The sequence below is a fragment of the Bombus fervidus genome, chromosome 11 (genome assembly GCF_041682495.2).
Source record: "Bombus fervidus isolate BK054 chromosome 11, iyBomFerv1, whole genome shotgun sequence".
In the NCBI taxonomy this organism is placed as follows: Eukaryota; Metazoa; Arthropoda; class Insecta; order Hymenoptera; family Apidae; genus Bombus; species Bombus fervidus.
In genome coordinates, this window is record NC_091527.1 from 9,083,586 (window position 1) to 9,099,529 (window position 15,944).

Here is a 15,944-nt window from a genome sequence, read left to right on the forward strand (position 1 = left end):
AAAATTGGAAAAGAATAGGAAAAAGGAGGATAGAGGTAGGACGAAAGGGTTAGATATAAGTGCATGCAATACCGACCAACTGTCGCGTCGATAATCGAGCTGCGCAAGCTCGTGGGGTAAGACCACGTGGGGGCGTGCGCGACAGAAGATCGCGCATGCGTGTTACACATAGGTCCGGCGCGTTCGCGGACGCGGTATGAAGAGCAGCGGGGGGGTACGCGTCGCGACGTCCAGCGTCGCGTAAACGGGAGATCACGGCAGGCAGGCAGGCAGGACCTAGGAAAGGCGACGGCCGGGCGGTCGTTTTATTGATCCCGGGGCGCCGCGGCGCTACCCACCCGCGGCGGGATCGTCTGCGAGAAAATTCTCTTCAACAGAATTTTTACGTTCTCTATCATCTAGCTGTACCGTGAATATACTTACGCGAACAACAGCGAGGACGGTGACAGAGTGGTTGTTAATTTTTTCTCACAATTTTACACTGGAACGCAAACGATTGAACGAAACGGATTGGGGGAGGCGGCACGTAGTAAGTTCCTGGAAGGTGGATCGAAATTCCGTAGATTAGGTCGTGCGCGGGGTGTATGCTACGTCCTCGTCATCGTCGTCCTCGTCTTCGTCATCGTTGAGGGTTCGAACTGATCTGGAATTGGTGCTATTGGTGGCGTCGTGTCGTGGTTTCGCCAAATTGATCGTAACGAGGAACACCGGGGAAAGAAACGATCGGTGACGTATGACCGTCGTTTAACCGCACTCCGAAGAAATAACCTATTATCCTTCGACGACCGTTCCCTTCGACAAGAGGAAGATCCGTTTCTTTTCTCTTCAGAGTATAATTGTACGTTAGAACACCGATGGACTGAGGGCAAGAGGAACTCGGAGGGAGGAAGAAGAAAAAGAAGATCGCGGTGATCGTCCGGAAGAAGCTGTCACCGAGCAGCTACGACTTCCAGGATTGTTCATGCAACACCAATGGAGAGCTCATAATTCGAAAGGGGGCGCACCGGACCGCCCGAAGGAGGTGTCATCCGGCTGGTAATAGCTCTGATCTCGTTCCTCGTTCCACGGGGACACGGGATCGCGAAGCTGTGATTGTTTCAATTTCGTTGAAGATAGTGACAACTAACTTTAGGGTGGGCGCCGCGGCGCCGAGATGGGCCCCGCCAGCAGCCGTGAACAGATCGGGGAGCAGATCGGTGACGATGATGGCCTGCAGATCAAGGCGAAACCTATGGCCAATAACGTCGTAAGTTTCTTTCATCTTTTTAGCTATCGTCCTTCTTTTCACGTGCTTGCTTCCTAATTTTTTAGTCTTTATGTCATGATTCAATTCATATCTGTATAGTAAGGCAGTGGAAAAATCATCGTAGAAAAAGCTCGAAGGAACCGAAGCGTTGTTTAAAACACGTGAAATGGGTGAGCCGAACGCTACGATTTGCTACTCTATTTTCGTCATAAAACAGAGACGTATTCGCGCATCTGCGCTAGAACTCCTTTCGTGACGAAACACACGGAACTGTTTAATTTAGAAAATAACCTCCGCTTGATCGTATCGAATTCTACGAAAATTTTGCGGTAAAAGAGATTTTAAGCCTTTCCGCTGTTATCGTTTGCTGATATCGCATTGTTTTGAAAGTTTGTAATATCATGGCCTCTATATGGGAGATGTTCATCTAACCGTGATATCTTGAGCATATTTGGAATATCAGGGCGTACACATAGCTAGGATTTTGTACATATCGATAGATCGGTAGCAGCAGCAGCGCGTTCTGTGTTCGCATCGCGAGATGTGTGTAAATCTGGTAGCGGAAGGAAGATGGTCGGTTTCGAGTGCAACAAAGAGAATGAGAAAAGGATAAGCGTATGGAGGAATAAATTGTAAAAACGAAGAGGGAAGCATCCAACAAATCGAGTGATAGTATACACGGAGAACAGTTGGCAAGCAAAATGGAGTGAGATGGATATTTCATAGAGTGGGGAATCGGACAAACTTGACGACTGCGATGCGATAAGTCAGCCGGTGGTTGAGCAGCGCGCATTTTCATATCGCTTGTTTCCCATACCGCAGCTGGACGCTGTCCACTCAGGTGGCGCAAGACCCGCCATCTCTCTTTCTCTTTCTTTTTTTCACTCGCTTTCTCATTCACGACGGGGGTGTATTCATCTTCATTTTAATAGGACATTGCTGCCAGCATCTCGCGATGTCGCCTAAGAATAAGGTATGTAAGATTGATTCGTCTTTTAACGAAATGTAAAAGTGTACATTTTATCGTCTTCGTTATTTGTACCGTATTTTGTTAATCGTAATTGTAGACGTCGCCTTGTTGTCGTTAAAATTTCACATCGAGATAAACAGATATATCTAATCGAAGTTCAATTATGCTTGCGATGCATCGATGGCGTTCGATGTAAACGGTAATCGTAACTTTCTCGTCCTTGAATCCAAACTATCGAATTTCAATGTAAACGGTATGCCATGATGTATCAGCACGTGGCCTAACTTAGGGAAGGTCGAAGCAATACTAATCGATTGTTTTGTCGGTTTAACGCGAAATTCAATTTAAATAAATAGCGGAACGACGGCGACAGACGGTGTTGAACGTGTTCTCTTCTTCGCGTGTATACAGATCCTTAATTGGCAAGTCTCACGGGGTGTTATATTTTCGGCAAATATCGTTGATCGTGATTACCACAGATTATGGAGGATTTAGAATCAAATGACGAAGTGTGCGACGCGGTCGAGTCAATCATGACAAGTGAAGGTGTTTTCTTCTACCTATCTAAGACATCGGTAATACACGTTTACGAATGGCCCATCGATATATTGCCGGTAACATTACAGAGACAGATTTCGCGTACGAGATTCTACGTTTGGGTGTAGTCTGTGGATGTTATTACTTTTTTTGCAGACATAGACCATATCACGTGCCAGTTTACAATGGATTGGTGTCGAGCCATGGATTAAGATGTATTTTATTACGTGCGAACATCTTATCTTTTGAGTGTTTGTTGAATTCGTTATCGTACTGTATCGATGTCGAGTATTTCCCTTATCCTTGGGCTATTCGGCCCAAGAGCGTTAGGTCGTAAGTAGGAAAACGTGTCCATGAATCTGATTGCTTCTATCGAAGGCCTTCTTGTTTAAACGAACATACTCCGACTTACGAATATATTTCAACACATACTATTAAAATCTTTTACGAATATGTTACGTATATTTATTATATTACAAAACATTCTGAAACATGTCATCATGATTATGTTGGTTATGACAAAATATACATATATACAAGTTATAAGATATTTGTTCTAAACGTACACATTATAAAGGTTACGAAAATATTTGAGTAGTTGATTATTTAATGAAGTCATTTTCAACAGTATTCGTATTGTACGAAATACAATGTCTTACCGTATGCTATGTCTCATCTCATTGTCGATGAAGTTTCAAAACCTCTTGTATAACACGTATAATATATTCATAAAAGTTTTCTATGATAAGCGAGAAATACTTTTGTGAGTCACTGTAATCGACGCGAATAAATTGCGCTCAATAATTGATAAACGAATTGCTCACATTTGGCCTTTATTATTAATTTGCTAAGAATGATTAAAAAGATCGATGAACATGATCGCTACAGTTAATCTTTATAATCATGTACGGAAGAAATAGGTGATTAATAATCGCGATTACGAACAGTAGTTAATTTCCCTATTTCCTTCCAGTCGATTAAGTAAGTACGATTAGGTTGGATTGCATCGTTTGTAATATCAATGATATCGACGTCTCTTCGAATTCGTAAGAACTGCTGTTCAGCAGTTCTACAGCGCTCTAATCTTTTCAATAAATTTTCCGAACAGCTTATCGCGACATAATAAATACGCGCGGATAAAAGGAGAAAAAATATCAATCCGGTGAGGTTATGATAATTTAAAGCGTATACTCTTGTCAGACGATGTGATTCATTCAGCAAAGGGAACATGCTCTTCCTTTCTCGATTATTATGTTCATGCGTTTATCGCAGCTCCTGGTATCTCGCGGTCCTAAGCAAACTGAGACAACGAAGAAGGGGCTAGCATCGTCGTAAACAATGGCCTGTTGCAAATCGAGAAAATATCATGATGTAGCTCTCATTTATGGTTTCTGAGTCATTTTAAGCTACTGCTGCCGTTAACATTTCCGAGAAGACGAGGACCAGATGTTCTCGCGATTATTTTAAATTATTGATGTTATCTGCGTTTCTGCATGTTTCGAAAGCTTTATAATTGGAAGTTCGAAAAAAAGATGCGCGATCGTTGTTGTTGTTCAAATCGATTGATTCGTAATTATTTCGAGCGAAAAATAAAGAAATTACGATAGTACTCGTCGGCTGACAAATCATTTATATAATACACATTTTGTTTCGATAAATAGAATTCTTCCGTCGCTATTATTTCGTCAAATACTACGAATTGATTGTATTTTATAAAACGGTATCGTGCCGTTGTTTCTGCCTGCTAATTTTTCCACGGAGATCAGAAGCAGATGGTGTTTTCATGTATCGTGCCTTCAACGCTAATTGTCGTTGGTTATTATCTAATTAATTCATAAATGTACTCGTGCGTAGAGACGAGCACAGAGAACACCCAGTGGAATGTAGCATGTTGCAGCAGTAACTCTCGCGTGATCGACGTTATATACCAGTGGTACCATTCTCCTCCCATCTACCTATCCCTTTTATCGGTGCTGATTCTTCGAGTGTTTCCACCACTGTTATACATCGACTCGAGATCATCTTCAGAATGTTTACTTAGTGCCCTCCTGCCTCATCGCCCCGCCTCCTTTCGCCAGCTCTCTTATTTGTGTTCGCTGTAATTCGATTGTTCGGTGATTTTCGTGGAGACGGTCATCGTTAAATGACGATCGATTAATCGAGATTTCATGTACATTGTCGATAATCTTGATAACACGACATATGATATATACATATATATATATATATTTATATATATATTGGTAACCTCCTTTGCGTGCAAGATTAATTTCATGCCAGTGTAAGCATCAACTTAGATTATTAGTGCGCGCGTCACGCTACGATATGATGGTCACTTTACGATGTACGATGTTTCCCGTATGGCTACAGTAGTGCTTCGCTAACTGGCCACGGGTTGGGACCTTATCTGTCCAGTTATTGAGGGAGGTATATTTTTACGAAATCTCGAGTATCTCTCTTCCTTGTTGAGTGCGAGATATTTTCGAACAGATGTTTGGAACAAAGAAAAGATAGAATTCGAGAGAATCAAACTGTTTAAGTAATTTTTCACATAGTGTACTATTTTAAATAAAATTCCAAAGACCTTGGTAATATTTCCTTGTAAACCAAATAAACTCTTACACATTTAGTTTAATAATATAAATAAGGAGTCTATACACAACACACAAAATACACACACACACAAAATTTACAATTTGAAAATTGTCGATTCATTAATATTACTAACTAATATTATTAGTTTGTATATTATTGTGCAAGAGAGTCCAGAGAATCGCACTACGAAATCAATTCGAAGAATTGGCCAGGGATAATAATGGCTAGCAAAATTCTGACCAGTTAACGCAACACTACTGTATTCAACCGCTCGACCATGAACATGATTTCTCGAAGCCACCAGATAATAACACCGCATCGGGAACTGTCACTTTCTTCCTAAAGTACGAGATCGTTGCCAGCAAATATTTGTTTAGTGAGGTAACGTCTCGAAACAACTAACTCTAAAAATTGCATAAACCTCGGGTGACAAGATAGGCTTGTCCCTCTACCCCTGATATTGAAAAAAGCTACTACAGCGCGTGGCTTACAAGATTAAGTACGGACTAATGGCTAGCGTGGAACAATATGTCGAAACATTAAACGTAAGTTCAAAAGCTGCTGCTGTAGTTGCACGTTAGAGGAAATAACATGTCGATCGCTCCATTATTATACCAAATGTGAATCATCCGCGCAGAGCTGAGTGACATTGAGCTGCGACGTGTTGGTTAGTCGGAGTTGCAATTCCTCCAATAATGCACCAAGTAACCCTTGATACAAACATTGCCTCGTTGGACGGACATGAACAACGAAAAGGTTTTTGGCCTCGCGTGGAGCGCAGTGTCACAGAGCTGCTTATTTTTGTGCTCCTTTGTCGACCAAGCATATCTCGACTTTGTGAATGGAATGCAATACTTAACGAGTTTTTTTTTTGTCGATCACAAAGATGCGTGGTTAGAGCAATTTCTTAGCTAGAAAAAATTTAAAGTTTGTTTCAGTTCAATTTGAAATTTTTTATACTATAAATATTTTGAATATCCTTTTTTTTACGACATTTCTACGAAAAATTGTTATAGGCATAAAAAATAAATGAAACGATAGATTCGTACTGTTTACATCATGATCACAGCTTGTTAATGCTTTATAGCTTTCATTTATGTAACACTTTCGCGAGGACACGAATCATTTTATATCAAATACACTTGTCCATGCTATAGCTATATGGAAATGGCCGTTGAAATTTTTAAACCGATTCTCTGCCATTTTATTGTCTGTTTCTTCTTTGTCCTCTTCAAATATAACATCTTTCCTTAATTCTATATCGTTTACAATTGCATCAACTGCTCGTACGGTTATTTGCAACATGGAGAAAAACAAGGAGAAAGTTTATAATTTGGTATATAATTTGGTCGTTTTAAATACTATAACCGTTCTCGTATTGATTTTTTCTCCTTTAGACAGATTTTGTATCGAACCGTTGCGCCCTGTATAAAGCGTATTTTCTATAGTGCAGAATATGTAAATTAGGCATTTTGCTTTAATTAAAACAAATCGCGATAGGCGAAAACTGCGTACGTGTGAAAATTCAAGGCTTCTTTTAGAATCATGAACGATGCAAATTCGAGTGTCGTCTGGTTGTCGCGCCACGTAATTGTGAGATAGGGAGGGGACGCGTGTGAGACGCCTCGCATTTATAGGTTAACTTTTCGCGCACAACCGATCAGTACCGCTTACCGCTTCAACGAGAGGTCCGTGTTCTTTCGTTGTCGTAAGCAGCTCTTTTGTTCGGCGGGTACTTAAATTTTCAACGGAGACTTGTGCTGTTTAGTCATTGGTGCATCGCGACTTCGCCTAAAACAGAACAGTGGTAAACAGAACAGTGCATTTGCATTTGCACTGCACGCGTGTTCGTAATCGCCAAATCGACGATCGAGTGGTCGTATTATTGACACACCATTGCATGCTGTTCCGTCGCATTCAGCATTACATATTTTTACACTACATCAAAGATCATTTGTCAAAGCCATTCACGATGACAGAGAAAAGAATGTTGTACGCGTAGAGAACAAAGTTACTTTGTTCGTGGACGTTGGAGGAAGAAAGGCTATAACTACGGTGTTTGTATATAAATAGATTCATCGTAGTGCATAGCGATACGCAGTAGTTATACGTCCAATAGTAGAAACCAGTCGTTTCTGCCGGCAAAATTGTCATGACAATTTGCGCGTGCCGTATTTACGAGGTATACAGTGTCATTTGGTTCGCGTGCATCCGATGTCTCGTGGCTAGACTTTGTTGATGATCTGAGCTTGGCTGAGACGCGTCACCTCGCGCGTACATACGTTGTGTACAGTTGTCGTGCGCTGCAACGAGGGACAAGATAGAACGTGAACTCTCAATCTTTACAAAAAAGTGTACTTTTTTGAAGGGGCCGTTGCGCACTGTTCTTTCCGTTGAATAACCGTCAATCCGTTAATTGGTCTAAGGCGTGCGATATGGCAGTACAATAGAGAGTTGACACGGGAGCGCGCGAGTGTGAAAGACATGGCAGCGGATTTTGACGAGTGATACTGATACTTACTACTCCTGTTATTCGCTAACAGGGGGAGTGTGTTAAAGTCGCGCGTAAGAGACACAGCGTGGTAAAACCTTGCCACGGGATAAAGTCACGGGAAAGAAAGAACATACAACGCGCAGCTGCGCGCACTTCTACGAAAATAGAACTTTGCATAAGTGTGCGGAGGCCAACGGCGAAACGAGTGAAGTGTGACATTAAAGCGATCGTAGAATGTCGCGCGTGTCGCTCAACAAGTCGCAGTACAGCCAATACGGCTCGCGTCGCGTGCGAAAGATCAGTACGGTACGTTTCGAAGATTTGTCTCTATTTGGTAAAGCGCGTGCTACCACGTTTACGCGCCTCTTGCGTGATTCGTTCTCTTCATTCTTGGGTGATCTGATTTGCCTCGAGTTTCGAGGCACTCTCGTTTCGTTTCGTTTCGTTCCGTTTTACATCGTTTCTCGTCGTAATTGCTTCGTTTGTTTGTCCAGTTTGGTTCGGGGACGACACGTGACTTAGCCTTGACAATCAACATAAATTACACTTTCGCACAGAAGGTTCTGACGAACGCGAACCGAGTACGGCTAGCACACCATACACGCATATGTATACGTGTCAGCACAGCCATGTACCTACTACATGGCTGTGTGCACGATTTGCACCCGTTGCGAATGTGACACCGACCGCCACGGAAACAAGGTCGAAAACAATGATCTGGTCGAGCTTCGTTTGCCTTGACGTTAGGTGGCGCACGCTTTGCCAATTCTAATGACAGTGGATCAGCTGATTGGGTTGACCTTCCATTCCGCTAAGCTAAGTCACTATTAAGCCTATCGATATGCCTGTCCTATGCTCTCTAGCGCTATATTTAAATTCGTTTAATAATTTTAACATACTTGAGGTCATTGTACGGAACTATTTCGATCCTTCGACATTTCTATAAAAAAAAAATTCCTTACAAATATTTCTTCTTATAACGTTGCTGCGATTCTCGAATTCTTACATCCCAATCTCACTCATGTTGAAGGACTTAAAATATCTTGAAGAAGGTGTTTTAAAAATACCATTGACGACTTTTTTATACTTTCCTCGAGGTGAAGAAACGATAGAAGGACACGATTGAGTCGAAAATGACTCGAAGAATACAGCAGAATTAAGAAAGCATGAAATTACACTCCATTTATGTGATCTGTATTATCTTCTTCTCTAGTATTCTTAAAATTTCCTTATTTTAAGGAATTTTCGTTAAACACGATCGTTTTATCGCGTGATCAATATCGCTTCCTCTTTATTAGATTCAAAGGAAATGCTATTTTACCTTGGATAAACGTAGCCTTAGGGAATGGTTAAGTCACAGTAGCCATATCTATGCTTACGTTTGCGTTATGAGATCATCTTATAATACGGCCGCGCGTTCTCACATTACGCTCCAAAAGATATCTTCCGCAGTAGCGTGCTTTTCAATTTATTTCATTTCATTCTCATAATTTCATTTTATTTTCAACGGAGAAAAGTAATTTACACTCGTAAAAATGATGTCATAAAATTGTAGTTGAATCTGCATGATTTTCTGAAATCTATAAGTATTCTTATTTAATAATCTGTTAATCAGGCATTTATAGAAATATCTATAATCTGCCTATGTATTTATGCATTGGCATGAAACGAAGCTTTTATTGCAGTATTCAAGGTGAACTGCCACTACTTTACTCAAGGCAAACACAAATATCAATGTTACAATGTAACAAGATTTAAAAACAAATATTCATTCAAATTTTCTAAGAAGGGTGAATTACTTTGTTGGAATAATGTTCGAGAAAATGTAGAAAAATAAGGAAATGTTAACAGTTTATGTATATCAGTTACAAATTTATGAATGTTGTTGTACCATTTTACAGACGGACAGTGAATATTCTGTAGAAGAGCATGCAAGATTAACTGCCACTGATGGAGCTAGTGATGAAGCATCTCCAGAAGATGAAGGAGGTTCACTGTGCGAATACCACGATATACCACCTCCACCTGATGGTGGATATGGATGGGTGGTGGTATTTGCATCATTCATGTGTAACATGATAGTAGATGGTATTGCTTATACATTTGGCGTTTTTCTGGGAGAATTTGTTACATATTTTGGAGAAGGAAAAGGAAAAACTGCATGGGTTGGCTCGTTGTTATCTGGCATGTACCTCAGTGCTGGTAAATTTCTTTATTATAAATATCATCTTTCTTTCAAGCTTTATAATGTCTTGGTTAAAAAGATTCAATATATTTTTAGGACCTGTTGTCAGTGCTTTAACAAATAAGTATGGATGTAGGGCAGTATGTATGGCAGGAAGTTTTTTAGGTGCAGCAGCATTTGTACTTTCAACATTTTCCACCAGTGTAAATATGCTTATGATGACTTATGGTGTTATGGGAGGTGTGTATAATATTTTGGATTATAATCTGATTTACTTATTTACATCTTGATTATGCTATAATAATTATGCTGTTTCAGGAGTTGGATTTGGTCTAATATATTTACCAGCAGTAGTTTGTGTAGGTTATTATTTTGAAACTAAACGATCTCTAGCTACAGGCATTGCTGTATGTGGTTCAGGATTTGGCACATTTGCATTTCCACCTCTTGTAACAATGTTACTAGAAGCATATAATTGGAAAGGAGCAAATTTAATTCTGGCTGGTCTTATTTTAAATTGTGCTGTAAGTGTAGCTATTAGCTTTCTAAGACATTCTGCAACATAGATCGTATATTTGATAACAACAACAGAAAAATTACAGGTTTTTGGTGCGATGATGAGGCCATTAGAATATCCAAAAGCTTCTTCCGTTAAACCATTATTACAAAGAATGGCGGAAGAAAAAAGATTTCAAATGGAACGTGGAAGTATCGGAGGTTCTTATTTTATGGTACAACTGCCTGATGGATCTATGGAGAAAAGAATGAAAATGCCTATTAACATTGATCCTGGTGTTCATTCCAGTTTCAATTTAGACCAATTAGTGCCTGGTAAGAAAATCTGTCTTAAAATTAACTATATTGACGATCGAACACCACCGTATTTTACGATGTTCTTCATTTATTTGTAATATTAAAGGAACTCCTTTAACACCAGTTCCAACGGTGCCAACCCTGCCCACTATATCGGAGGTGAAAGTACAAGAACACTCTTCCAGTGGAGCAACTAGTAATAGTGGCAGTATGGACTTAAAGAGTATTTCCACTAAATCAAAAAGCAGAAAAAATATCGATGATACCAAAGATACAAAAGATATGTCAGAAAAGTCGGAAAGCGAATTCAAACCGATAATTCCTAGAAATGCTTCTCAACCTGCTTTTACAACTCACGTACAAGGTTTACCTAAAAATGGCTCTGTACCCTTTTTCGATCGAATCCGTAAAACTAGCACTAGCGAGAGATATAAACCAAGTCTTAGTGCGATTAAGAACTCTAGAACAACGTTGAATTCTAATGGCGATATTAGAAAGAGTTTGCACTTAAGACTTTCGACGAGCAGCGTTATGGGTTCTCGGAATAATAATGCAGAAATAGATGTAGTACGTGTTTTAGCATGAGTTTTTAAAAATATACTTAATTAAAAAAAAAAAGACAGTTAAGCTATATCATAAATGATGCGTTTTACAGGATGGCGAAAGTATTACTTTTACTACCAGCAAATCTAGTATACCAAAAGAGAAACCACAAATTATTCGACCACTATCGCGGAAGGATATATTTTACAGTGGCAGTGTGGTTAATTTACCAGAATATCAGAGTCAGAAATCACTTGCAAATTATCGTCAAAGTGTTATTTCATTATCAAAATCCGTACGTGGAGATGTTAAGGATACCGACATTGAAAAGGCGCCTCAACGTGAGTAATTCAAAAAAATACAAATATAACTATTCATAAACATTTATTAAAACATAGTAAACGTTACAGAACCTCTATGTCCCTGTTTGGTATTACCTGAATCGTTTAAAGAAGCTTTGTCAACGATGATGGATCTATCTTTACTAAAGGATCCAGTGTTCCTTTTAATTGGTATCAGTAATGTATTTGGAATGGCTGGATTATACGTACCGTTTGTATATTTATTAGACGCTGCAGTCTTAGATGTAAGTTAAAGATTATAAGATATTATTTTTACTACATATTGTTTGTTGTATGATCTGTTTTTTAATGTTAATTGTTTTTAGAATATTGACAAGACTCTTGCGTCATATTTAGTATCTATAATTGGAATTACCAATACTCTGGGCCGTGTAGCTTGTGGATATATCGCGGATTTTCCACAAGTAGATTCACTATTATTGAACAACATCTGTTTAATTATATCGACAGTTGCTGTAGCTGCGATACCGTTTTGCCATTCTTATCCTGCTTATATCATTATGAGCATTCTCTTCGGTATAGCTATATGTAAGTATTGAAATTAATAAATGTTATTATGGATCTCATTGTTTGCTTCGATATTATATGTTTGTGTAATATTTCAGCTGGATATATTTCTTTGACGTCGATTATTTTGGTAGATCTCTTAGGGCTAGACAAATTGACCAATGCATTTGGTCTTTTAATCTTATTTAGAGGAGCTGCAGCTATCATTGGTTCACCTTTGGCGGGTGCCGTTTATGACGCAACACAAAGCTACAGTATCCCATTCTTTATGGCAGGATTTTTCTTCCTTATAAGCACAGTTACTAGTTTCATGGCGCCAGCTATGAAACGGTGCACAACGCCGCAGGTAGATATATAGTAACAAGTAATAAACATTATTTAGAGTACCGTATATTAACGAGTAAGAATAATTCTATTACAGACTCAGCCTGTGATATTAGATACATTGACTCCAATTGATGAAGATATCGAAGAAGAGAACGAAGAAGATATTCCTGAAATCGTAGAAACTGCACCATCTCCACAAGAACCACCCGAGAAGGAAATTAAACAAATAGAGTCCGTTTTATAAAGTCTGGTCCGCATAAGGAGAAAGAAATAGCCTTCATCTCCGAGCCACACTGTGATAGGGCTGTTGCTTCTAAAAGGTCTGAAAAAGGTACTTCTTCGTTATACATTCTAATGGATAAAGCACAAATTAATGAGTACAACCTGATGGTATTTTTGATGTACTTAGAATTTTTGCAATTATATACCTAATTTTTTTTATGAAACTAATATATAAATATAAATATAAATCTTACACACACATGCGCGCGCGCGCACACACACACACACAAACACACAAACAAACAAACAAACACGTGTAACAATGTAAAAAATGCCATCAGGTGGAAAACTTCATTTGCCTATGTCAATAGTAGATAATAGATAGAAGAATTTATTAACTTAATCAGTATAGAACGATCAGTATAAAAAATAATGAAAAAGTGAAAAAAATGCTTTTGCACTTGCATATCGAAGTAATGTTGAAAGAATATTAATCTTCGTCGTAAGTGATAAATATTATGATTTAGAATAAGAATGGTCAATCTCAATATTTTGCGACTGGCTCTCTCCTTTAGGCTTGTTTATCTTCATTATAGTACTTTTTAAGGATACTTAGCCGCGTTCTACTTTTTGAACTACGTTTTACTTGTCGAACACAACGAAAGAAACGTTTGTTATACTATGTCGACTTATCGTGTTATTTACGTTAGCGCGTATCGCATTTGACTTTTAAGGTTGCACACGTGGACAATTCACGCAATGATTGACCATTCTTAATCGAGAATACCCCACCTACAAGTTGTTACTTAAATCTATTTTTGGTCACGATCCAAAGATATGTATAATTCCAATTAAATTACATTCAGAGAAATATTTTTCTTGCATACACAACAAATGTATATACATATTATAAGTGAAGAAACTGTGGATTAAGCGACATACAGATAGATTCGCTATTGCGGAAAGAATTGTAAATAATTATATAGGCAATTGTAAAATAGTGTATAACGAATTTCGAAACTAGGCAAATAGAAAATGATTTCTGTTTCGGGACCTCATTACCGTATGTCCCTGTATTAATATATTGATTATATGAACAAATAACACGTTAGGTAGAGATTAATTAAATATATTAATGATATTCAGCTAGAATGTTTATTTTACTTAATGTATAAAAGGACACAACTCGTCTGACGTATCTAGTTTGTGTAAATTAATAGTTTTTTCTTTTTTAGTTAAACGAGAATTTACTGTCGGGAAGAAATGCGAAACGATAGTTGCATATTAATTAACACAAACTAATTCTCGACTAATACACGTGCTGTTCGATTCTCGTTTTCATGAATCGTACTCGACAGCTGTAGTTTGTCGTGTCGCTTACACATGTAAGTAACTAATTAAATATTGATTATCGAGAGTAGAGAGAATGTTATTCAATTACATAAATATAATACTTTTTATTCACAAACGCATACGCGCCTATGATCAGTATAAATATATAAGTTTATGTATGACTATATAAATTTATATATTTATATACACATAATGAACGACAAAAGAAGATTATTGTAAATCTTGTTAAACGGCATACAAACAAATGTTATACTTGTATGTACATTGTATATACGGTGATTATTGGTAAGCGGCTACGGTGATTAATTATCGAGACGTATGCATAAGACTCGGAAGATTTAAAAAAAAAAAATAGGAGGAAAGAACCGTTATTATGGATAAAAAGCAAAAGGAAGAGAAATATACCAACAGTGCTATTATCATCACTGCTACTGCTATCACTATTACCATTAATATTACTACTATTATTACTACTATTATTATACTATATTAATTAGTACAACTATCGCGACACTTATTTTTATTCTCACGATTGTCGTACAGGAAACCGTGTTTTTGTGATTTGAATTGGAATATAATGTATACATGTTATTAAGTCGAAAAGGTATATGTGTGCACGCGTGTCGTTGCGGCAAAAGTGCTACCAGTTACACTAACACACATATAGAGTATATATAATATCGACGCGCGTGTTCATGTGACATTTCGCATGCGCATGTTTCGTATGTATGTATGTTAGTAAGAACAGGCGGGATTCTAGTAGAGATACGCAAAGTATGCGTGTGTCGTGTGTGCATAATAGATGCATATATATATATATACATATACATATACATATACATATATGCATGTATACATGTATATACGTATATATATACATATATATAAACGAACGTTTCAACACACATGCGCACTTAATCCTGTGCATATGTTAAAAAAGGAAAACAATAAAAGAAAAAAAAAAGTGAAGTATATATGCTATGGTACAAAGAAGGACAAATGTATTAGGCGACGTTTATTGAAATTGAAGAGGAATTATGAATTTTTATTACTGAAATATTGCGTTGACTTGTTTATTTATTAATAATACGTACATATTTTCCCATAGTTCCCACGAACGATACTCGCGCTAAAGTACGAGTATCCGCGTATCCCCGCTCGCTTTTTTAAATCGTACGTTGTTTTGGTTCGCAGACTATTCTCCGTGCGTTTTCACGTTATTTTTCTTGCCGCATGTAAATCACGAATACGCAGTAAATTATTAGCAATAAAATATTGTAATACGTCAACCAGGTTGCATTATTGTCAGCGATCGTAACGATGGTTCGTCGGCATCGAACCCTTAACGATTCGACTCTTCTTCCCAATCTGCCGCATATCGTAAATACCCCACGTATTTGCAACAAAACGTTGCCATTGAAACTTTGCGATTTACCGTCCACACGAAAACAAAAGGAATAAATACGACTACGTTATTGCAAACATTAAACCAACATTTCCCAGTTATTTCTCCTTAATGTTAAAACTGTCTGGGTGTAACTTTGAGCGTTTCTTTGGAATAAGTTAATATAATATACATACATACATATATATATATTTTCAAAGAAGTGCTCCAAATTACACTATATATATATATATGTTTGTAACGTCTATGAAGGCGGGACGTTTGAATATCAAGGATCAAATCAGCGTGTAGTGAAAGGCCAAGCCAAAAAGTTCGAAGGCTCTCGTATCTGGCAAACACGAAATTGTAGAAACGTTTTCGCACTCGACCGATGGTTTCCCCGTTC

The 15,944-nt window shown here is 38.1% G+C and overlaps 2 protein-coding genes across 9 annotated transcripts in view; one reads left to right on the plus strand and one right to left on the minus strand.

Annotated features, from left to right (window-relative positions):
• The window catches only part of Lbr (lamin B receptor), a 47,912-nt gene that overhangs the window by 6,838 nt on the left and 25,130 nt on the right, over positions 1-15,944 (minus strand). Inside the window, exon 2 of one of the 2 annotated variants that reach the window (XM_072012530.1) lies at positions 7,023-7,139. The exons of the other annotated variant lie outside the window; for it this stretch is intronic. The gene's annotated coding sequence lies outside the window, so the exon portion shown is untranslated. The remainder of the gene's footprint in view (positions 1-7,022; positions 7,140-15,944) is intronic. 2 annotated transcript variants of the gene reach the window in all.
• LOC139992036 (monocarboxylate transporter 9) lies at positions 255-15,443 on the plus strand. Of its 7 annotated transcripts, none has more exons than XM_072012507.1 (12): positions 255-1,035; positions 1,133-1,246; positions 9,744-10,044; positions 10,124-10,267; positions 10,346-10,551; positions 10,630-10,858; positions 10,947-11,407; positions 11,496-11,724; positions 11,794-11,969; positions 12,051-12,273; positions 12,351-12,598; positions 12,674-15,443. In XM_072012507.1, exons 2-12 carry the CDS (start codon positions 1,154-1,156, stop codon positions 12,821-12,823), a joined length of 2,460 nt encoding a protein of 819 aa, XP_071868608.1. In that variant the 5' UTR covers positions 255-1,035; positions 1,133-1,153; the 3' UTR covers positions 12,824-15,443. The 7 variants fall into 7 exon arrangements, with proteins under 7 accessions (XP_071868608.1, XP_071868607.1, XP_071868611.1 ...); XM_072012506.1 differs by having other exon boundaries at positions 256-1,035; positions 1,113-1,246; XM_072012510.1 differs by lacking the exons at positions 255-1,035; positions 1,133-1,246 and adding an exon at positions 2,002-2,219.